Genomic DNA, 25,881 nt, shown 5'->3' with positions numbered 1-25,881 from the left:
TTGAAATTATTGCGAGGGATCATCTTATTTATGCTACCGTCGTTCTAAGCAAATAAGATGTAAAACATGATAAACATCACATGCAATCAAATAGTGACATGCTATGGCCAATATCATTTTGCTCCTTTTGATCTCCATCTTCGGGGCTCCATGATCATCGTCGTCACCAGCATAACACCATGATCTCCAACATCATGATCTCCATCATCGTGTCTTCATGAAGTTGTCTCGTCAACTATTACTTCTACTACTATGGCTAACGGTTAGCGATAAAGTAAAGTAATTACATGACGTTTATGTTGACACGCAGGTCATAAATAAATTAAGACAACTCCTATGACTCCTGCCGGTTGTCATACTCATCGACATGCATGTCGTGATTCCTATTACAAGAACATGATCAATCTCATACATCACATATATCATTCATCACATCCTTTTGGCCATATCACATCACATGGCACATGCTGCAAAAACAAGTTAGACGTCCTCTAATTGTTGTTGCAAGTTTTTACGTGGCTGCTATAGGTTTCTCGTAAGAACGTTTCTTACCTACGCCAAAACCACAACGTGATATGCCAATTTCTATTTACCCTTCATAAGGACCCTTTTCATCGAATCCGATCCGACTGAAGTGGGAGAGACAGACACCCGCTAGCCACCTTATGCAACTAGTGCATGTCAGTCGGTGGAACCAGTCTCACATAAGCGTACGTGTAAGGTCGGTCCAGGCCGCTTCATCCCACGATGCCGTTGAATCAAGATAAGACTAGTAACGGCAAGTAAATTGACAAAATCAACGCCCACAACAACTTGTGTTCTACTCATGCATAGAAACTACGCATAGACCTGGCTCATGATGCCACTGTTGGGGAACGTAGCAGAATTTTAAAATTTTCTACGCATCACCAAGATCAATCTATGGAGTCATCTAGCAACGAGGGAGAGGGGAGTGCATCTACATACCCTTGTAGATCGCGAGCGGAAGAGTTCAAGAGAACGGGGTTGATGGAGTCGTACTCGTCGTGATCCAAATCACCGATGACCGAGCGCCGAACGGACGGCACCTCCGCATTCAACACACGTACGGTTGGGAAAGACGTCTCCTCCTTCTTGATCTAGCAAGGGGAGAGGAGAGGTTGATGGAGATCCAGCAGCACGACGGCGTGGTGGTGGAAGCAGCGGGATCTCGGCAGGGCTTCGCCAAGCACCAATGAGAGGGAGAGGTGTCACGGGGAAGAGGGAGGCGCCAGGGACTTGGGTGCGGCTGCCCTTCCTCCCCCCACTATATATAGGGGCCAGGGGGCGCCGGCCCCTATAGATCCCATCTAGATGGGGGGCGGCGGCCAAGGGGGTGGCTTGGCCCCCAAGCCAGGTGGAAGCGCCCCCCACCCCTAGGGTTTCTAACCCTAGGCGCGGGAGGAGGCCCATGGGGGCGCACCAGCCCACCAGGGGCTGGTTCCTTTCCCACTTCAGCCCATTGGGCCCTCCGGGATAGGTGGCCCCACCCGGTGGACCCCCAGGATCCTTCCGGTGGTCCCGGTACAATACCGATGACCCCGAAACTTTCCCGGTGGCCGAAACTGGACTTCCTATATAGAAACCTTTACCTCCGGACCATTCCGGAACTCCTTGTGACATCCAGGATCTCATCCGGGACTCCAAACAACTTTCGGGTTACCACATACTAATATCTCTACAACCCTAGCGTCACCGAACCTTAAGTGTGTAGACCCTATGGGTTCAGGAACCATGCAGACATGACCGAGACAACTCTCCGGCCAATAGCCAACAGCGGGATCTGGATACCCATGTTGGCTCCCACATATTCCACGATGATCTCATCGGATGAACCACGATGTCGAGGATTCAATCAATCCCGTATTCAATTCCCTTTGTCAATCGGTACGTTACTTGCCCGAGATTAGATCGTCGGTATTCCAATACCTCGTTCAATCTCGTTACCGGCAAGTCACTTTACTCGTTCCGTAACACATCATCCCATGACCAACCCTTAGTCACATTGAGCTCATTACGATGATGTTTTACCGAGTGGGCCCAGAGATACCTCTCCGTCATGCGGAGTGACAAATCCCAGTCTTGATTCGTGCCAACCCAACAGACACTTTCGGAGATACCCGTAGTGCACCTTTATAGTCACCCAGTTACGTTGTGACGTTTGGCACACCCAACCCTTAGTCACATTGAGCTCATTACGATGATGTTTTACCGAGTGGGCCCAGAGATACCTCTCCGTCATGCGGAGTGACAAATCCCAGTCTCGATTCGTGCCAACCCAACAGACACTTTCGGAGATACCCGTAGTGCACCTTTATAGTCAACCAGTTATGTTGTGACGTTTGGCACACCCAAAGTATTCCTACAGTATCCGGAAGTTGCACAATCTCATGGTCTAAGGAAAAGATACTTGACATTAGAAAAGCTCTAGCAGACGAACTACACGATCTTGTGCTATGCTTAAGATTGGGTCTTGTCCACCACATCATTCTTCTAATGATGTGATCCCGTTATCAATGACATCTAATGTCCATAGTCAGGAAACCATGACTATCTGTTGATCAACGAGCTAGTCAACTAGAGGCTTACTAGGGACATGTTGTGGTCTATATATTCACACATGTATTACGATTTCCGGATAACACAATTATAGCATGAACAATAGACAATTATCATGAACAAGGAAATATAATAATAACCATTTTATTATTGCCTCTAGGGCATATTTCCAACAGATTGTTTAGCCGTGTGCGGTGCCCCCCTCCACAGATTTCCACCTTGGTCATATCATTGTAGTGCTTAGGCGAAGCCCTGCGTCGGTAACTTCATCATCACCGTCATCACGCCATCGTGCTGATGAAGCTCTCCCTCAACACTCAGCTGGATCTAGAGTTCGTGGGACGTCACTGAGCTGATTGTGTGCAGATCGCGGAGGTGTCGTACCTTCGGTGCTAGGTTCGGTCTGATCATGAAGATGTACGACTACATCAAACGCGTTGTCATAACGCTTTCGCTTACGGTCTACGAGGGTACGTAGACAACACTCTATCCCCTCTCGTTGCTATGCATCACCTAGATAGATCTGGCGTGTGCGTAGGAAAATTTTTGAAATTACTGCATTCTCCAACAATCAAATCCACCCGCGAGGGGGCGGAAGAGCCCTGCCGCTACCGACACTGGTCGGGCTTTGCCCGTTCATGCCCTCTGGCGGCGGCAGGGAAGGGGAGGAGCGGTGCTGGGGGCGGCTAGGGTTTCCTCCCGTCGCGTGCGGGGACGACTTGGGAGGGACGAGAGAGCATATGTGAAGACGAAAAAAATCAAGAACAGTACAAGCCAAACAATAAGAAGGTTGTAAGCCTGTACATGGGAAATGTTAGGACATTGCTATATTGCATCATGTAGATCTGGATCTGTCATGAGCAAGGCCATAACAACAGGTTTTGATATTAGGATCAGTTGTGGAGCTAATAAGGTGTATTAGAAACTGCAGTGGCGAATCTATCATGAGCAAGGCCATAACAATAGCCTCTGGTATTTGCAAATGGCAGCCGGCGGCAGGCTTGAGCGGCCTTTAGCAAGACAGGAATGGAAGCCTCGCATGACTGCAACCCTCAATAGTGGGGCACACCGGCAGTACCACAACAGTGCAGTGGAGCGCGCCGGCCGGCCCACACCGGAGGGAGGAAGCCGTGATGTTATAGGACCAAGCCGCAAGATATTGGTGCACGATAAGTCAAAAAACCATATTACTGAATTGCTATGGGCCGATGGATCAGTCTGTACAGGCACACATGAGATGGCATCCATGGCGAGTAGTTTTTATGAGAACTTATATGCTTCGAAGAATACAATTGGCATCGAAGAGGTATTATCGCACATTCCGGTTAAGGTGGACGGCCAGATGAATAGTAAGCTCAGTGCACCTTATAGTAAGAAAGAGGTCAAAATGGCATTGTTCCAAAATCCAAATGTTTCCTACAAAGGCCCCTGGGCTCGATTGTTTTCCGGCGCACTTTATTTAATGGCATTGGGATTTATGTGGTGATGAGGTGACCGATATGGTGCTATGTGTTTTGAGTGGTGATGATTCTCCAGATGAGATTAACAAGACGTTCATTGTGTTAATTCCCAAAATTGCAAGTCGGAAAACTTGAGGATAGTTTCGACTGATATGTCTATGCAATGTTATTTTCGAGATCGCATCAAAGGTACTGGCTATTTGGCTCAAGCTAATTGTCCCTGTTATCATCTCTGAGGAAGAATCTACATTCGTACCATGCCGTCTTATTACTGACAATTTTATTTTCGCCTATGAGTGTTTGCATTATATGAAGACGAAGAAGATAAAGAGTAACAAATTTCGCGCTCTGAAGCTGGATATGATGAAGGCGTATGACTGCCTTGAGTGGAAGTATTTGAGGAAGGTTATGGGATCATCCCATGTTTTACAGAAACTGTCATGAGGTGTGTTACTTCTGTATCTTTTGCAGTCATGTTTAATGGGGGCGAATCGGAGGAGTTTAAACCCACTCGGGGTATACGATAGGGTGACCCAATTTCACCCTATCTTTTCTACTGGCAGTGGAGGGGCTTTCTTGCTTGCTAAAATCTTCCATCCCGACTAGGAATATTCATGGTATAACTGTGGCTCCGGGTGCTCCACAAGTTAATCACCTTCTTTTCGCTGACGATAGTGTTTTGTTCTTTGGTGCAACCCCTGAGATGGCCATGAGGGTCAATTCTTTATTGCAGAGATATTGTGCAGCCTCAGGTCAGCGGATAAATAAAGACAAGTCCTCAATTTTCTTAAGTAAGGGATGCTCTGACACGTTAAAACAGGAAGTCAAGCAAGTATTGGATGTATAGAATGAGAAGTTATCTGAGAGAAGTACTTGGGGCTCCCATCTGATGTGGGTATCGAAGGAAGGTTCATTTAAATACCTTAAAGATCATATTCGGAAGCAAGTGCAGGGATGGATGGAGAAAGTTCTTTCTGTAGGAGGTAAAGAGTTTCACATTAAATCTGTGGCTCAAGCGATCCCTACCTATTCTATGACCTGTTTCAAGCTTCAGCGTGGGTTATGTCAACACATCAATGGTTTGTTACGGAAGTTCTGGTGGGGCTCGAAAAAAGGTGAAAGGAAGATGGCCTGGGTCTCATGGGATGTTATGTCACAGCCTAAGTTCATGGGAGGGATGGGGTTCCGAGACATAGAACTATTCAATCTGGCACTACTGGCACGCCAAGCATGGCGTCTCCTACAGGATCCAAGCTCTCCAAGTGCCCGTATTCTCAAAGCAGTGTATTATCCATCAGGCTCGGTACTGGAGGCAGGGTTGGGAAAGTGCCCATCGCAGGTATGGCATTCCATTTTGGAAGGGAGGGATACCCTCAAGCTGGGTATTATTAAGAGGATATTGGCTCTCGCGTTGGCACACACACACACACACACACATATATACATACATAAACACTATTCTGATCACGGGATCAGAATAATATTCTGATCACAACATGAACTTCCCGAGTAACGCGCCTGACCTTCCCCGAGTACTAGGTTGAACTTCAGCTAAAAGGTGTCAAAATGGGGCTTGCGATATACCGTTGGATAGCTATTGACATCAGTATCATGACCCAAGTTAAATTTTTGGCAAAATGTAAGCGGTTTAAGAGCAGTTTTGAAAACTGTTTTTTCTTCATACAAAAAACGTGAATCATATTTTCGATCGCATTTTTAAACCATTTATCGGAATGAGGCAAAGCAAAACCGCTCCTTCCACATGTTGACAGTTTTCTCTAATTCCCTACGGTTAAAGAGTAATTCAGAAAATCATAGAATTTCGCAAACGAAACACCCGAGTTTGTATTTTTGATGCCATTTCTAAATGGCTAATCCAATTGAGGCAAATAATATGGCGTTGGAAGGCTTATCAAAATGCGCTACTTTTTCATGTTAAAAGTTTTTTCTAATTTTGAACGGTTTAAAAGTAATTTAGAAAACGGTACCAAGTTCCACCGAGTTCGTATTTTCGAGCTAATTTTTTAACCGTACGTCCAAATGCAGCAAATGATATGGAGTTGGAAATCTTGAAGAAATGCGAAACTTTTTTGTATATATTGTTTCTCCTAATTCATTACGGTTTTATGTCAGTTTTGAAAATGGCTAAAAACATATTTTTGCCGTAATTTCTGCAAACTTTATCGGAGTGGGGCAAATAATATACCGCTGAAAAGCTACGGAAAATTCGAAACTTTTTCATGTTGATGGTTTTCTCTGAATCTTGGCCATTTTCAAGTAATTTCAAAAACGGCGAGATCATGCATTCTGCCTTTATCACGAAACAGATTCTTCAAGTATGCACCACGTGAAGAACTTGAACTTCTCAGCGTGTGTGCTTGAACTTCACTCTGTTTTTCACGTGTTTTTTTCTCGTAGATCTCCATCCATTGCAAGTAGCTCTCCATCCAATCACCGGAATTAAGCAGGTGATATACCGATGGAAAGCTGCTGTAAACCCGCAAGTTTCTCATGTTGATCATCTTTTCATACTCGCGACGATTTTAAAAGTTTTTCATCTAAAATTCATTCAACGTAGTAGTTGAACTTCCTGCTGTTTTCACGTTGAACTTCTGTGACGTATTTTTGTTTGTAATTTTCTCATCCATTTATTAGTGTTACACAAATAATATTCCTTTTATACAAATGTCTCTCACAATATTTTTTTAACTTTCTCCGACCGAGGACTTGAACGTACACAAATGATATTCCTGTCGTTTTGAGGTAAATTAGAAAATGGCGAGATCATGATTTATGCGTTCATCGCAAACGAAAATGCACTGTGTGAAGTAGTTGAACTTCTGGGGCATGTTTGTTTGAACTTCACTCTGTTTTTGACGTGCTGTTTTTTAACGTGTTGCTTTTTGCACCACGTGAAGTAGTTGAACTTCTGGGGCATGTCTGTTTGAACTTCACTCTGTTTCACTTTATTGTATTTTTCTTATATGAAATAGACACCATGTAGCACGTGAACTTCCGGTTGTTATCACTCTGAACCTCTCTCTGGTTTGAGAGAATTATTTTAAAACACAAAAAACTACATTTTTATGTATTTTGGACATCTAAATACATGGTGAACCTCTCTCACAAGAACTTTTTGAACTTTTCCTCGCCGAGCACTTGAACTTCTAGCAACCATTTTTTCGTTTATGAGTTGTTTTTAAAAGTGCAAAAAATGGCGTTGTGTTTTTAATTTTTTGAACATGTAAATCCTAGGTTTTAATAAACTCCGAACTTCTGTGTCATTTCAATTTGAACTTCACTTTTTTATATTTTGATTAAAGAATTGTATTAGATTTTTATACGAAAAAATCGAGCATGAAAATACAAGGTGAACCTCTCTCTCAAGGATTTTTGAACCTCCCCGAACAGAGCACTTGAACTTCTTTCAACAAACATTTTATGCTTTTTTATTTTTCTATACTTTTATTCTCACCTGAAATGCATTCCTTGCACAAGTTGAACTTCTCATTGTTTTCACCTTGCATTTCTGTCACATATTTTTGTTCAAACTCTCTCACAAGAATTTTTGAACTTACTCGGGTCGACCACTTGAACTTCTACCAACAAATTTTTTGGACTTTTCCTTTTTATTCTTTTTTCTCTCATATGAAATGCACACCACACAGTAAATGAACTTCTAACAGTTATCAAACTGAACTTCTCTCTATTTCGCTTTCGTAACAGAAAAAGTCTGAGTTTTTTATAGACATCGGAACTCTCTAACTTTTTTATTTGAATTTCTTTGTGTATTTTTTAGAAATGTGAAAATTGGAGTTTTGTTAGAAACACCGAACTTCTTTGTTTTTTTTAATTGAACATATTGGTTTTATTCAATAGTAATCGATTTTTTTTAGTTTTTAAATAAATATCAAACTGCTATGCTTTTTCCAATTTGAACTTCTTTGTTATTTTGAATTGAACTTATTGGTTTATTCTTTAGTAACCGAAAAAATCTGAGTTTTCAAATCTAATATCAAACTACTTCATTTTTTTAATTTGAACTTCTTGGTTTCATTTCTTTTAGTAACGAAAAAAATTCTAGGTTTCTAATAAACATTAAACCGCTCATCTATTTTAATTTTAACTTATGTTTTTTAATTAAAAAATCCATCAAATCCATGGGAATTGTTTGAACTTTTTTGTTTTGTCATTTTCTTTGAGCTCTCCATGTTTTAAATTTTGAACTTTCAGAGTTAAGACAAGTCCATTTATACATGAACTTCTCGACGATATGTCCCTGGCGGGCTCAAGTTTTATGAATTCTTATATATACAACCATAAAGGAAATGGAAACAGAAAAAAAATGTTGCGTTCTTACGGAGACCACTAACACTTTTTGAGAGCACAATATTCCACTGTATTTTTTTGCAAAAAAATTCTGCAAAAAATGGCGTTTTTTGTTGTTATCAACATCAAGTAGCATAACTTGATTTTTTTTCTGATGGAATTATACTAATAGAACTGTTGCGGGTTTTCTTGTTGAACTGCTACTGAATGATGGCACAACATGATTTCTTGTGTGCTCTCATGTATGCACGCAACACATGAAGCATCAACCTCCATATACATGAACTTCTATCATTTGTATTTCTAAACTTTTTTGCGTTCTATGTATAATGAAATTTCTAGTGTCACCACACCACAGAGAGCACTGATCGAAGGTGAAATCTTCAAGAAAAAACTGATTAGTGCTCTCGTCGGCCACAAATGTCTCTATCTCTATTCACGAAACACAAGGCTTGATACAAGGACACAAGAACAATTAACACTCCACGGCGTTGATGCATTTTTGGAAATATAAACTTGGAAGAAAACCGACCTGTGAAACTGAAACCAGCGGGCATTTTTGTTATTTTATTTTGGTCTTCCATTGTAACATATTTTTCGCTTGTGAATTTTGCATACAAACATTTTCTTTTATAAGATATTTGAACTTCAATTTTTTGTATGTATGGATTTCTGATTTATTCAAAAAATAAAGGAAACGCATACCCATAGCACAAGCACACCGAACGCGCACACACACACAGACGACCATCTTGTAAAAGAAATGGGTGGGACACACTATGGGCTCCCACGGATTACTAAATTGGTTCCATATATATATATATATATATATATATATATATATATATATATATATATATATCTGAAAATGAGGCTAAGTGGCGTTTTTTCTTCTCTGTTGGTAGTAGCAAGACTTCACACATTTAACCAAACATGCTAGTTATTAAAGAAAAATCCCATGCATGCGTAGGGGGCAGTGTGTGCGTAGCGCTGCTGGCGTGCTAGCCATGTGTACGCAAACTATAAATTAAACAGCAACTGCATAACATCGGTAGTTAGTCCAAAATGACCAAATAAAACATGTTAGTTCAAAACGATCACAAAAAACTGAAGAAAACTTCTGCCATTTTCTTATATGAACTTCGACCCAAGAACACACAATAAAATCTCGACCTTGCTGAAGCAAACTGCTTTTAACACACGGCATAGTCAGCCACATTGTCTGAAATAATCTACATTATTTACACACAACAATCTAAAGTCGTTACTAGGTTGCAAGAAATACAATTACAAAGAGACCCAGATAATGGCTAAACAGATGGTCGGGTTTTTGCATCTGAAATACTACAACAGTCACAAACAACATATCTGCACTCCCATCGTTTCATTTCGCTCTTCTCTAATATGCAATGAACTGCTGCCACAATCAGAAGAAATGGCACACCTCTATAGTTTTTTGCAAGGTGGACTGCAGAAAATTTGCACAATGGACTGCATTTCTTCTGAGGTTTTTCTTCTGAGGCTGTGCATTTCTTCTGATTGTGGCAGCACTTCGACCCAAGAACACACAATAAATCTCTATAGTTTTTCTTCTGAAACTGCACGCACTTGTCCACAAGGAACGTAAGAAAGTAAACCACTGCAAGGTAAATTTATGGTGTGGAGGTGATAGATCAAACCAGCGCCCACCACAGTGAACACAAAGGCGTGGAGGTAAATTAACCTTGCCCATTTATGTCCATCGGTCACCATGCTTGCTTTGACTCCATAACGTGCCTCTGACCGTTGATGCAGGTAGGAAGTTAGGTTACGTGTATGCACTTACAGACTTGCATTGGTTACAAATCGATGGAAACCTTTTCTACAATGATGGCTGGCTTTGACTTGCAAAGCTCAAAACATAGTTTTCGTCCATGGGTCAGCAGGCGAATCCTAAGAAAAATTGGATCCACTTATATTTGAAATTTGTATTTCAAGTCTGCCCAATACATAATGTGCCTGATATTTTTGTTATTTTACGCCATGTCTCTTACTGAACACATAATGCCTCTTGCGATCTAAAAGGCTTCGCTCATTTTGGGTGGTTGAACAAGTGCTCTTCAACGCGTAGCTTCCCAGTCAAACCTGGAAGGATCTTCTTCTTCCATTTGTCCATGATAGGGGCAATAACTTCATGTGATGGGAATATATACTAGTAATTTTACATCAGGTAATAGGGTAAAATCGCAGTTAATCCCAACAACTTTCTTGGAAGAATTCTAGTAGATCAGAAACAGGGGGACATGCATGTTGTGCTGGTACAGTCGCAATAGACATAAGACTGACTCCATTCTCAATGCTAACATACATTTAGTTGATTAGTATCTACCCAACATTCAGGCAAGATGTGAGGTTACACCAATATAAACATAGACAGAGCAGGTACTTCATATTTTTGTTATCCGCGAGAGCTTCAGCTCCGATCCCCACGTTAATATTCTTCTTCTTCTCCGTAACAATGCAGTTATGCCCAACCTTTGCAGTGATCATGGACTGATTACATGTCACAATTACAACATGAGCACAAGCATGAGGAAACACACATATGCCGAATGACAGAACATATGTGGCAGGATAACCTCAATGGAAGACAATAGAATTACAGTGATGTCCCTAAAATCTACACACCAAAAATATAGCAGACATCCTGAAAATTAATTATAAGACAGAATGGCAAAACCACTGCACTATATACTACCAATGAAATTCGTTATTGACAAAATCGAGCTAACTAATTTAAATTGGCAAAAAAAAAAGGATTTGATCGTGTTAACCAGTAAGAACACAATGTTCTGGTGGCTCACGTCTGTGATGTCAGTGCGGGATAAGCTGGAGCTGGCGAAGAACTGGGGCCATCGGTGCCATTCATGTGGCCATCTCCATCTGCAAGGGAGAAGGGAGGCGGTCACCAAAGAAGCACTAGAGTGACAACAAGTCTCCATGAACATTTGATTCTGGTGAGGAGGGCAGGTAAAAGTAAAGTATATCGATTTCCAACATAAAAATAGTTCGAGTGATTTCAAACAAGACAGGTTTAGAGATGTAACTGCGGTGAGCTAAAAAGGTAATTGAGCTCCCAAAGAATAGAAGTGCCACAATAAGTTGCTACTATGTAATCGTATCCTTTTTTACACAAAGAAAAATATATTTCCAAGTTAGAGGAGTATACTTTGCAGAGTATAGGGCTGCAAAGGTTGTTCCAGGAAAGTGAAACCATTTTGTATCATCAAAAACAAACTGAGGACATTCTACAATAACTAGTAGTAAGTTCATATGTACAAAATGCAGAAAACCAGAGAACAAGCCTCCTCTCGTCTACTGGCAGAACTGAAGATTAAAATTTGAAATTTCCAACCATAAATAAGAAGGGAATAGCATGCCGGAATGGCGATGACCTTCAGGTTATCGAGGATCTCCTGCTGGAGAAAGTTCAGCGCATGATATATGTTGTACAACAGACAATTCACTTTTCCCATTATCTCCAGTAACTTGTGGAAGTAATAAAACAGATATCAAGAGTGGAACAGTGATAAAAGATGCAATAAATATTCTACAACCACTCTATATTTCACCTGTATTTTACAATTACACTTTCCAAATATCTGATGCTCTCGACATTCTGCACAGCAAACAGGAAAAGAAGTTAGTAAAAAGGATGAGTTGGATCTGGACCCTAATATTAAAGTCGTCTTTAATTAATAGATAATTGCCAAAATCTATCCGTCACACAATTAAGGAGCTGTGACTGCCGGATAGGTAGCCAATTCGAAGAAACAGAGGTGAAAATAACAATGAACCAATGATGGCATCAGTTAGATACCAAAAACGGTATTTTACTTACCTAAGTAAAAACTATGCAGGAGCAGTATATAAATTCCAATTTTTGTTTCCAAGAATCGTCATTATAATGTAGAGCTTTGTCTAAATTTGCAGGCAAAATCAAAATTGAATACATAAAGCTGGACTTTAAATTTTTTAACACAACCTGAAGTTACAAAAAGATTGCATATCTGTTACAAATCAGAAATTCAGAAGAGCTCAAGTTGATGGTTGTACAATCTTATAAAATGCATCTTTTAGTTTTGGGAGAGCACCATTATTTTTAACCGTGTGAAAATCTACTTTGAAATCTGAGCTGTGATATAGAGCTCGATAAAAAAAGGGAAGCACCTGAAGTATGATCAATGGGAAACACGTAAATTACAGGATGGTTATATTATTAGATGATCAATTGGACTGATGTTGTAAAAAGTAATTATTATCCCTTACTTTAATTATGTAATCTGCCTTGCAGCACGACTCTCTTTTATGTGCGATTGGCACAACCTACTATTCTTTACATTATCAATTCAGAAGCTTTCATTTCATTAAACTGATTGGTAGATGCCGCCTTATTACATCATAACTGAGGAAAATTGGCATGTACCAGGTAAAAGCTCCTCATCCTCGTGTGCATTTGCTGAATTCAGAAGCTTGAGATGGTTATATTTGCCATTTTTTATGCATACTCTCAAATGTTATATATTAGACTGATTGCAGTCTTGTCCTCACAGAATATTACTCATGGAACGGTGTAGCATAACTTTGTTTTTCTTATTGGGGAATGACAAAGAAATCAATATCTGCAGTTTTATATCATGTCATTCTATAACTGTTCCTAACCCGTGTGGTTCCGAAGCATGATTCATCTCTAGCTAAAATGTAAATCACATAAATAATTTTGATCTTGGAATTCACAAAGACATCTATTGGGCACAAAGTCACGGATTGGGAGAAATTTCCATTATTCGAGCATCACGAGATGTGCTTAGTGGAAAATTTATGCAGGCAGCTAGGGGCATTTCAATCAATAAATGGAACAACAACAAAAATACAAAACTAGAGATAAAAGTACTGACTTTGTATGCATACTAACCTATATTAGTTTAGACGACTCTGCAGCTCAAGTAGCTTCCAGTCAAGCACCAGACTGGAGTCGACATTGGGGGCAGGGAAGGACTGTAGGGGGCACTAAGAGGAGGATGCAGCTAACGGTGGATCGACTATTCATCACCCAGAATGCAGAATAAGTTATTCTTCATCCGAGGTAATCTTACGATCATTTCATAATTAAATTATGTTTCGAATTCAAATAGTTACATTACTATTGATTCACTACGTAAAATTTGACATAAGAAAATAAAAATATAGATCATAAGACAAGAAAATTTGCAGTTTATGTGTATTTTATACTATATTTTTACGTTTGCAATTTTACATAACATAAAATATTTTTTACGGCGATTATATATTTTCTTACGGTCCCTTTTTGCGTCGAAAATAAGACAAAACTTACGGAATGTAAAATTACGGTGTATTAATGGTAAAATAGAAGGGGGTGAAGAATAACTATTCATCGCCCAGGGTGACGAATATCGCGACCCTATATATATATATATATATATATATATATATATATTATATATACTAGCACAAATGCCCGTGCGTTACAATGGGGAAAGAAACTCTCGCACACCCATAGCGAGTCATCTGTGTTTCACTTCTCTTCGTCATCATCGTCCATGAGGGTCACTTGCCCACCTATTTCATCAAATGTGATCAGCCCCAAGGCGGTGATCTTGGTCATCATACTCATCAATTGTAACTCCTTGTGTACTGCAACCGCACATACATGTTCATGTGGTTCAGCGCCGATCATGTCTCAACAGTCCAAGCGATGCATTTCTTTATTGATCGCTTACAACAATAATTATTAATGCAAAATTAAATTAAGGTTTGAGATCATCAAATTTTTGACTCAATTTAAACCGTATACGCTTCACTGTTGCCACCGTCCACCTTCTTCATCTCTAACATAAACTTGGGCCTGTCTCTAGCAGTGAACCTTGTCGAGTCGTTCCGTCATGGCCATCGAACCATGCATTTGGATGTCTGTATATGAGCTCAAAAATCGTGATTTGTTATTTGAGCATGTCCAGTTTAACTATTTGGGTTTGTTCTGCATTAACTCCCAAAAATGAATTAAAAACCTGGCTCAGCCCCCGCCAATGCTTGTGTGACATTCCGCAATACAGAGTGACTGGAGCCCGGGGCAGCGATTTGGGGTGACTTCATTCTTGCCTCCACTGCCGCAAACTTGCAAATAAATTCATAACATGGAAGTGACTGGATCACTTGTAATAGTTGAAGGTAGAGTGACATATACCTATTGTCAGCTCCCACATACTCCCTCTACTAAAACATGACTTGATACATCCATATCTAGACAAGTCTAATGCAAGAATTTTGAGACGGAGGGAGTACATAGGAATCATTAATATTACGTGATGATAACTCCATGACAAAGCAATGTGAGAGTGAACTTATATTGTTCTAACCATAGTGTGAGAAAAGCAAAAATTAATATTCACGAAGTTCATTCCCATTCCTACAAATCAATCAATTATTAACTTGATATTACTCTGCCATAAATAATAACTCATTAGAAATTATAATACCTCACATGAGATTCAACAAAAAATAACATCATCAGGAGATTCAAAAGTAACATGTTCACTTTTGACTTTTGACCCGCAAAAAAAACATGTCACTTTTGACAAGCTCCTCCACGAACCAAGTCTTTTTTCGATGTATTAGTGTGACCCCATATATTCCTAGATAGAGGCACAACATAACTTTTTTATGCACGTGCAGCTGATGATGTATGACACCATATATTTAATCGGTCCACAACGGAATTTATTTTGTTCTGTTTATTCCTTAGCAGTGAATTTTTTATTTCTTATTTTAATTCCCAGCGAATTTTATTTCCTCTTTAATTTCTTCTCTTCATGCCTTATATAATTAGCGAAATTTATTCTTTCGTTTATTCTTTCCTTGTGAAATTTATTTCTTCTTTAATTCCTTCATTGATGTCTCGTATATAATAGGGAACACGGGTATTAGTTACGATGTGGGCGATATGGTGGGCCAGGCGATGAGCTATCCATGACAATCAATTTCAAAGACTCATGAGCACCCACTGTTTCATTGAGAAATACCTGGAAGATGTTGATCTTGTCCCTACACTCAACGCCACTAATTCAAAGGATTTGCATGCAACGTCGGAGTGCCTGCATGTGAACACCAGGGACATGCATATAATTCCTAGGGGCATGCATGTGACAGATTCAACTGTCTCTAATACTTGGCTCCAGCCTGTAGCTCATGAGATGAAGATTAACATGGATGGTGGCCTCTCTAGGAACGGTGCCCGAGGTGCGGTGGCGGCAATTTGCAGGGACAAAAGAGGCCAATTCGTGGGCGCATTCGTCGTCATCTTCAACGGCCTCGTGGACCCGGCCACCCTTGAAGCTCAAGCTTGCATGCCTGCAGGTCGACTCTAGAGGATCCCCGGGTACCGAGCTCGAATTCGCCCTATAGTGAGTCGTATTACAATTCACTGGCCGTCGTTTTACAACGTCGTGACTGGTGCTCCTTGCCGATATGTTGCCATTTTGAAGGAGATCAAGCATAAGCGGAGGTATTTTCGGGATCTTCAATTCATCCACGAGAAGAGAAAATATAATGGAGAGGTGCATGCACTAGCCAAAGCAACTTCTTCTCTTCCTATCGGGTGCCATGTGTGGCTTTATGTTTTGCCCGATATTATCTGTATCCCCATGAACATTAACATTTAATAAAGGGTGCAGCTTCCCAAAAAAATTATTTTGCCAAATCAGTAACACTAATAGCTAGTTCATTTTTTTCGATAAAGAACAACTAGTTCAGGGCATCTCCAGCCGCGCCCCCAGGAAGGCCTCCTCAGGCGATTTTTTTCGCGCCGGCGCCAAAAAAACGGCCCAGCCGCGCCCCCAGGAGCCCGATTTTCGCCGGCCTGGGCCGAAAACAGCGCCGGCGGACCCAGGCCGAACCCGGGGGCGCCGAGGCGAACTGTTTTGGCGCGAAACAGCCGCGGGCCCGCCACGTCAGCGACACGTCGCCTCGTCTTCCCCCAACGGCCTCGGTTCCCGTGGGGAATCAATGGCAAGGCTGCCGCTGGTCAGCCTTGCCATTGATTCCTCACGGGCGGCGCGTCACGGGAGGACGCGCCGACACCTCCCCTCCCTCGCACGCGTACACACGGGTGCGGCGCGGCTATATAGTCGGTGGCCTGCACTCGCCTGTGCCCACACCAGCCCCGCCCCTCGCCGCCGCCCAGCTCCTCCCTCTCCCTACCTCTCCCGAGCGCCGCCGCCCAGCCCCTGTTGGGGAACGTAGCAGAAATTCAAAATTTTTCTACGTGTCACCAAGATCTATCTATGGAGTCATCTAGCAACGAGGGAGGAGTGGATCTACATACCCTTGTAGATCGCGCGCGGAAGCGTTCAAGGGAACGGGGTTGATGGAGTCGTACTCGTCGTGATCCAAATCACCGATGATCCTAGCGCCGAACGGATGGCACCTCCGCGTTCAACACACGTACGGAGCAGCGACGTCTCCTCCTTCTTGATCCAGCAAGGGGGGAGGAGAGGTTGATGGAGATCCAACAACACGACGGCGTGGTGGTGGAAGTAGCGGGATTCCAACAGGGCTTCGCCAAGCGCTGCGGGAGGAGGGAGATGTGTCATGGGAGGGAGAGGGAGGCGCCAGGCCATAGGTATGGTTGCCCTCCCTTCCCCCCACTATATATAGGGCCAAGGGAGAGGGGGGAGGCGCAGCCTTGCCCCTTCCTCCAAGGAAGGGTGCGGCCAAGGGGAGGGGGGGAGTCCATCCTCCCCAAGGCACCTCGGAGGTGCCTTCCCCCTTTAGGACTCTCCCTTTTCCTCTACTCTTGGCGCATGCGCCTCTTGGGGCTGGTGCCCTTGGCCCATGTAGGCCAAGGCGCACCCCCTACAGCCCATGTGGCCCCCCGGGGCAGGTGGCCCCACCCGGTGGACCCCCGGGACCCTTCCGGTGGTCCTGATACAATACCGGTGACCCCGAAACTTGTCTCGATGGCCGAAATAGCACTTCCTATATATAATTCTTTACCTCCGGACCATTCCGGAACTCCTCGTGACGTCCGGGATCTCATACGGGACTCCGAACAACTTTCGGGTTACCGCATACTAATATCTCTATAACCCTAGCGTCACCGAACCTTAAGTGTGTAGACCCTACGGGTTCGGGAGACATGCAGACATGACCGAGATGACTCTCCGGTCAATAACCAACAGCGGGATCTGGATACCCATGTTGGCTCCCACATGTTCCACGATGATCTCATCGGATGAACCACGATGTCAAGGACTTAATCAATCCCGTATACAATTCCCTTTGTCTATCGGTACGATACTTGCCCGAGATTCGATCGTCGGTATCCCGATACCTTGTTCAATCTCATTACCGGCAAGTCTCTTTACTCGTTCCGTAACACATCATCCCGTGATCAACTCCTTGATCACATTGTGCACATTATGATGATGTCCTACCGAGTGGGCCCAGAGATACCTCTCCGTTTACACGGAGTGACAAATCCCAGTCTCGATTCGTGCCAACCCAACAGACACTTTCGGAGATACCTGTAGTGTACCTTTATAGCCACCCAGTTACGTTGTGACGTTTGGTACACCCAAAGCACTCCTACGGTATCCGGGAGTTGCACAATCTCATGGTCTAAGGAAATGATACTTGACATTAGAAAAGCTTTAGCATACGAACTACACGATCTAGTGCTATGCTTAGGATTGGGTCTTGTCCATCACATCATTCTCCTAATGATGTGATCCCGTTATCAATGACATCCAATGTCCATGGTCAGAAACCCGTAACCATCTATTGATCAACGAGCTAGTCAACTAGAGGCTTACTAGGGACATGGTGTTGTCTATGTATCCACACATGTATCTGAGTTTCCTATCAATACAATTATAGCATGGATAATAAACGATTATCATGAACAAGGAAATATAATAATAACTTATTTATTATTGCCTCTAGGGCATATTTCCAACAGCCCCTCCCTCTATCTCTCTACCTCTCCCGAGCCCGTCGCCATGGCGGAACGCTACCCCGGAGACGAGGCGGCGGCCAACGGCTTCGGCCGCCGTTCGCTCCGCGAACAGGAGTCCTGGCTCCTGTTCCAGGCGAACATCCCGGCGCCGCCGGACATGCGCGCCGGACCGACGGGGTGGAGGCTCAGCGCCGGGGGAGTGCCCATTCCTCCGTTGCCCGACGCCGTGGCGAAGCCGAAGTACTTCGCCGAGGAAGTCGAGGTCGTGCGCGCCTCCCTCCCCGACGCCCAACTCTCCCTCCCCCAGTACGCCGCCGACAACCACGCGGCTTGGGCAGCGTATTTCGAGTGCCGCCAGCAGCAGCGCTTGGCTTCCACCAACGGTGCGCCGGTGGTCGGCGGCTGGCAGAACAGCGAGGGGCGCCACCTGTGGTGGGGCGTCCCCGGCCGCACACTCGAGGGCGTGCTGACGTACCTTGAGGGCGGCAACGACCCGCCGTTGGTGTACCCGGCGAGGGCGGCCGCCCCGGCGCAGCACCGACGCGCCGGGCCATGGGCGCCAAGGAGGTTCGGGTCCTCCTCCTCTTCTTCCTCCTCCCGATCTTCATCGCACTCCTCCGACACTCCGGCCCTGCTCGGCGTCAAGACCGAGCCCGCGGCGGAGACGCCGCTCGGCCAGCGCACTCGCAGCGCGGGCATCGTCATCAACGAGGGCGGCCGGCGCGCCTACTCGTCGGCTCCTCCTCCGCGCTTCGTCAAGCCAAAGACGGAGCCGGGGCTCGCGCCGGTGAAGAAGGAGCCGGCCGCGCCGGTGACGACGGAGCTCGACGACGACGATGCGGCCCTGGAATGGGCGCGCAGGGACTTCATAGCGATGGAGAAGGAGCGCCTGGAGAAGGCGAAGGAGCGCCAGCGCGCCGCCCTGCTTCGCTTCGCGGAGCGTCGACGCGGCCGCGACGAAGGCGGAGTCGTCGTCATCTGCGACAGCGACGACGACGACGACGATGCGCCGCCACCAGTCCGCCATGGCGACGCCGGGCAGGGGTTCAGCAGGGGCGCCCGCGTCAAGGAGGAGAAGGCCGACGATGATGATGGCGGCGACGGCGGCGACTTCAGCCAGTTTTTCCTTTAGATTAGTTTATGTATATGTGCTATGTAATGAAAATCCACGAACTTCGCCGAAATGTACCGAAATTTATCGTGTTTGGCCGAATTTTATCGTGTTTAAGCCGAACTTCGCCGAACTTCTTTTATTTTAAAACGTTCCTGGGGGCGGCCCTGGGGGCGGCGGCTGGGGACCAACTCGCCCCCAGGCCCAATTTTTACGCCGGCTCACCCCCAGGCGACGATTTTAGGCGCCCCCTGGGGGGCCAACGGCTGGAGATGCCCTCATAAACTGTTAATTGATTAATTGTTGAATACAACTTGATTGTAGATTTCAAAATTAAAAGAGGAAGACTATGAGCATGCATAATTTTTACTATGATAAAAACATATTCAAGAGCATTAATGAAGATCATTTTTTTCCTTGCAAAAAATGATGATACAATTCAAAAAAGAGAGGGATTCGTAGCGAAAATTTGCCTCATGGGTATAATGTGATTTTTTATTTGCTAGTTCTCTTTTTCTTTTAACCAAAGTAATTACTACTAAGTTTGAGTCCACCCTTCAGTTTCTTTCCATATTCGCCAATGTCCATGATGTGAGGACTCATCGGGCACGAGATTTCATGGGGCCTCCTGGGCCACCATGTGCGATTAGCGTATGCATATTTTCACCCTAACCATTTGCCATAGTGGCTGCTAATAGTGGCCGATATAGGGGGGCAGCGTTCGAGATGCCCTAACCATTTGCCATAGTGGCTGCTAATAGTCTGGTCTTGTACTAGTAGTGCTACTGTAATTTAATAATGTTCGACTAATAGACTTAATTTTTTTTTAAATACTGTAGGTGATAGGAAATTCTTCATGCTGCCACTGACACTCTTAGCCATCTTCCCACTCAATCTCAACTTCTTCGTCTACGTCTTCATTCTGGCATTTTAGTATACGCTTCTTCTTTTCTTCACTTGAGTTCATCTTTTTATCATCGTCAATACCTTCTGACTTTTCTGTTTGTCCACCGGTGTGTCTTGTATGATCCATGCCTTGTTTTAACATCCATGGAGGTAAGACTTTGGATCCTGAACCAAGCAATAATATCCCAACTTCAACATTTGTCTCTCTCCGACACGGAACTACAGCTTCCGTACTCTGGAACATCCAGTCCCTCCATCCTCTGGATCTGCGCCAACAATGGCTTTAACGGCTCTCATCCAACTCAGCAAAGATATAATATTTAAAGTCTGCCCGCCTACGTCACCTTATTATACTTGCTTTAATATTTTTGATGAAGTCCGGATGCAAAGCACCTAAATTTCCGTGCAACAACACTTTGTCTTGTGGGGTTTAGGACTGGCCGACTTTTCATGTTTTGGTAGTACTAGCAAAAGGCCCATGCACTGTAATGGGAGAAAAAAAATCATAATATTCAATGGACATGATCATATTTTACTACATCATCGACATACACCACTCTAAATTTCCTGAAATCATGAACATTTTTGAAAACTCGTGCACATATTTGACATCATGAAGATTTTTCAAATTCCTGAACACTTTTACAAATTTTGAACATTTTCTAAAATCAAAAATATTTTTTGAATTCATGAACAGTTTATGCTATTTGCAAACATTTTTTAAAATTGTGAAATTTTTTAGACAATTTTCTTTAATTGATGAACATTTTTTTTGGAAATTGGTGGAACCATTTTTGAGATTCACAAACATTTTTTCAAATGCATAATCATTTTTTAATCAGCAAACAACTGACGAATGAATAAACTATTTTGTAAGTCATGAACAGTTTCTAAATTTTTAGGGTATTTTCACTTTCATCAACATTTTTTGAATTGGCAAAATTTTATTCAAGTTCATTAACATTATTTAATACATGAAATTTAAAAAAAATCATGAACATGTTTGGATTTTTCGAATTTATTTTCAAAATTGCGAACTTTTTTGAGTAAGTAAACATTTTTTGAATCCACAAAGATATACGACTTATTAAACATTTTATTTCAAATACAACGTGTATGTAAAAAATACAACGTGTATAAAAATGTTGATCATCTATTTAAAAAAGTAAACGTTATAAAAATTTAGCTGCTGTACACAAAAAATGTACATTGTGTGTGAAAAATATGTGTACTTCCACTAAAAAATGTTCGCCATGTATTAAAAAATATTAACCATGTATCCAAAAATTATAAGTCTTGCATTCTAAATAATATTAAACGTGTATATAAAAATGTAGATATATACCAAAAACAGTACAATGTGTATGAAAAAATTAGACATAAAAGAAATAGTTCTAGAAAAATGTTAATCATGTATAGAATTTTTTAGAAATGTATACATAAAATATGTTTCTTACCTATAGGAAAAATTTAGAATGTATATCGAAAAAAGTTGGGCTAGGGATACCACTAGTATACATCTACATTTTAATTTTATTCAATAATGCGAGCACCAGGATTTGAACCCTAGTGGGTTAGAGGTACCACTGTCCTCCTATCTATCCAACCATAGGCTATATTTTTGTGCGTGTGGCGTCCTTCCCTTTTCGCGACTCTCGATTCTGGTGCAGCCTTATCATTGGCCCAGAAAGAGCCAAACATAATCCGTAGGCTCTGCCATCGCGAGTTGCGCCAGTTACGGATCCCACAGACGCGCCTATGTCTCGCTTTTAGGCTATAACAAAGAAAAACCAATGAAATTCAGCAAAGAAACAAAGAAAACACCAATGAGAACCAGCAAAGAAACAAAAATAATGAAGAAAAATAAGAAAATGGGAAAGAAATAAAACAATTTATGTAACGGAGAGAGAAACAACAGAAAATCGAAGGAGAAAAACCCAGTCAAATCGGGAATAAAACAATGGAAAAACAATAAACTAGAGAAACCTGTGAAGAAAAAAAACAGAAATAAACAAGGAAAAGAAACCAAAAAAATAGAGCAAAAATGTACGCTACCAGCTAGTGAGTGCGCGCGCCTGGACGATTGATGAAGCACTAAAACCGGTCGACCCAGTACTATACAGAACAAGAAAACCCTTCAGGCGAGACAAATGCTAGTCTCGCCATAAGCGAGATATAGCCTTCATTTGTTCCCACTACCCACACACCAATAAAAATCTCAAAGTGGTGGTGGAACACGGATGAGGTGCACCCACACTGGCTTTAGCAGAGCATATCTTGTTCTGGCATCAATTTCTGATTATTCGGTATAGTATTTCTACAAAGGTGTGGCTAGGTCTCAGTCGACCGGAACTTAAAATAAAAACTGAAAAAAATTATGCATGGATCCCAATGTAAGATCGCACAAGCATAGCGTCGACAAGTCCAGATTTAGCAAGTTGTTTCTGCAAGTCCTTATCTTTTGAGAAGTACTGGATGAGCTTGTGCGCCAGGACATGTGACGACTTTGTCATTTCATAGAAGAGATGAGAATCCATCACTACGCGGAGTGGCCACATTAAAAGAAAAAAACACTTTGTAGTTGCAATCTAGCTAGGCTTGTTTCAGTGGACAAGATCGAGCAGAGGTTGTACTCCCGGTTGTTGTCGTCGCTGTCTTTTGTTTCCTCTGAAAAGGAGATTTAACCTTGTTTTTGTATCATGGTGATCACACAGCCATTTGTAGTTCGCTCTTGTAAGTAGCCACTAACAGTGAAGGTTAGCACCTTGAAAAAGGTTGAGTAATCCAAAGACGATGTGTGTCATGGATGTTTGCATCTAAAAGAGCAATAAATAGTCGTCAATAGTTAAAATCGCACAACCACGGACATAGTAAACTTTGCACATGAGCATGTAGAGCATGTCAGGCATTGACACGTAGAGTAGGCTCTGACGCTCCTAACACATCTGGGACGAAGCAGGTGAGGAAGTGAAAGCGAAAACGGACAACGAAAGCCGACGACTGTAGATCGATGTTCTGTTGTTGTCCACATAGCCATGCTTTGATCGACTCTAAAAGTTGAAAAAGGAACTAATGCGGATGGCCAAAACCCTCAAGCCAACAATGACAAAGAAAGGAGCGGTCGAAAGCTGGACGTCGTCAGCACCTGTAACCATGGTGGCAGAGCACAGTGATGTCGTCCATGGACACGAGGTAGTGTATCTCGTCGGTGGGCATGCTCATTCAACTTAACCAACATTTTTTATGCTCTAAGTTGGTGAGTTTGTGTGGCAAAATTTAATATGATATAAAATCAATTCCGTACATATAGCACCAATCTCATGTTAAAATTAGTTTAGTATGTAAAATGAAATATATATATATATATATATATATATTTATATAATTACTCCATTGGGAAACATATCTCCATTTCCGCATACACAACTTTGTTGCCGTCTCGATCGTTAGGTACAACCTCAGCTAGCTCCCATGGCATTCTCCTCCCCGACCTCCTCATCCTGGTCACCGGAGCATGCCAAGCCCACCCGCGTCCGAGCTCCCCCAACAGAGCGCGCCCACGACGGAGGCGACGAGGAGGACGACGACGTCTCGCCCTGGCGGGACGCCTCGCGGGTGCGCACTGTCGAAGCCCTGAGAGCCATCTGCAGGAAGTACTCCATCCCCGACGGCTTCACCCCGCTCCTCGCCGGCGACCGGTCGGCGCGCGCGCCGCCGCCGCCAGGGTCCGTCTGCATGTTCGTCGACGCGCTGGAGGCCGGGATGCGCCTGCCCCTCCACCCTTTCTTCGGCGTGGTGCTCGACCACTTCGGGATCGCGCCGGCCCAGCTCGCCCCTAACGGCTGGCGCGCCCTGGCGGGCTTCGTCGTGCTCTCCCACTTCGCCGGCACGCCGCCGTCGCTGCCCGTGTTCCGGCACTTCTTCTCGCTGGTCGCGTTCCCGCACAGGCCCCACTCTCTCCGCGGCAAAGACGCCACCGGCGCCGGTTTGCTCTTCCGTCCGACGAAGGCCAAGAACGCGGGGTGGAAGGAGGAGTTCTTCTTCATGTCGTCGTCGTCGGCGCCGTGGCCGTGCCCCGTTCAGTGGGGGAGGCCATTCAGGTCCGCCACGTCTGATCCGTCGCTCACCGGCCCGGAGAAGGCCGTGGTGGCGAGCGTGCTGCGCGCTCGCGGTGGTTCCCCGATCGATCTCACGGCGTATCTCCGCGACAGCAACTTGGCCGCGGCCAAGATCATCGGGGCACTCTCACCGCCGACGGCGACGCCTACTCCTCAAGGTGAACTTCTGAAAAGAGCGGCGCACGCGCCAGCGGAGGAGTCCACGGTGAAGAGCGAGCCGGACTGCGATGCGCCGTCGCCCAGTGCGCCGTCGTGGTCCCGAAAAGAGAAGAAGCGGAAGCGGCCGGAGCACCATGCAAACGGCGAGAGCTCAGCGTCGGGATATCTCTCTTTCCCGCCGGGCTTCTCCCCGCATCTCCGGAAGGCACGGACCACCACCACGGCCAAACACGGGAAGCAACACCACGGCTGCGACGACGGGGACAGGAGCGGCTGGAAGGCGGCGAGGCAGCTGCTGCAGGGCATCGTCACGCCGGAGCGGCAGCGCGAGCACGCGGCGTCCAGGCCGGCCGACGTCGTCGCCTCGAGCTACGTGTCGCTGCTCCAGGTGAGGTGAATTTACTTACGAATCATCCATGCGCTTGCTGAGCATTCGATTCCAGCATGATTTGTTTGTTGATCTGGAGTCTGGACTGACACACATGCATGCCGATGCCGGTCTGGACCTTGTCCTGTAGACAGCGAACGAGGTGGCGTTCTCGCTGGGCTACGCTCTGGAGCTCGAGGAGAGGCTGAGGGACGCCGACGAGCTGCGGGCGGAGCTGCGCAAGGTGAAGGCCGAGCTCGCCGAGACCAAGGCCAAGGCGGCGGCCGTGCGGGAGTCCCGGCGACCCAGGGCGCGCTGACGAGTGACGAAGAGCTCTTCCTGGACGCCACGCCATGGCTCCTGGTGTCTCCACGGTGATATGCAGGCTGATGGACCTATTTATTTATCTGTTGTTGTTTGAATGTTGACTAATTCATTCGGGTGTCTACACCATTTCACCAAATTACTATTAGAGTACTGATGTACCTATTTATTTATCTTCGAGCTGCGGATTGACATATTTAGGCCTGTCTGGATTGAATGTAAAATTTGTGTGCTGCCCCGGTATATATGCAGTTCAAACTTGAGCTAAATATCGGGGAGCACACGCTAATTTTAATTAAGTGTGATGTGTTGCGCTGCACGTCACTATATTCTCAATTCATTCCTATGTATTTATTATTCATGATTTTCTGCACACATTTAAATTAAATTTCCAAAAAAAAGTTCTGCTTTTTGGCAAAACTACAGATTTTAAAGATTTTTTTACTTACATAACTAATTCAAATGGAGTATTTATACCAACTTCACAGTCTTCGAAACACATTAACATACTGGGCTGG

General features: G+C 44.0%; 1 protein-coding gene across 1 annotated transcript; it reads left to right on the top strand.

Annotated features, from left to right (window-relative positions):
* The first annotated feature begins 23,816 nt into the window (after positions 1–23,816).
* On the top strand, positions 23,817–25,672 carry LOC125524346. The gene is made up of 2 exons (XM_048689410.1): positions 23,817–25,060; positions 25,191–25,672. The coding sequence occupies exons 1-2, from the start codon at positions 23,867–23,869 to the stop codon at positions 25,356–25,358; spliced, it is 1,362 nt and encodes a 453-aa protein (XP_048545367.1). The 5' UTR covers positions 23,817–23,866; the 3' UTR covers positions 25,359–25,672.
* Positions 25,673–25,881: the final 209 nt, after the last annotated feature.

Source organism: Triticum urartu, chromosome 7 (assembly GCF_003073215.2).
Source record: "Triticum urartu cultivar G1812 chromosome 7, Tu2.1, whole genome shotgun sequence".
Taxonomy (NCBI): domain Eukaryota; kingdom Viridiplantae; phylum Streptophyta; class Magnoliopsida; order Poales; family Poaceae; genus Triticum; species Triticum urartu.
Note: the sequence above shows the minus strand (reverse complement) of the source record. Positions and strands in the feature narration are given on the sequence as shown.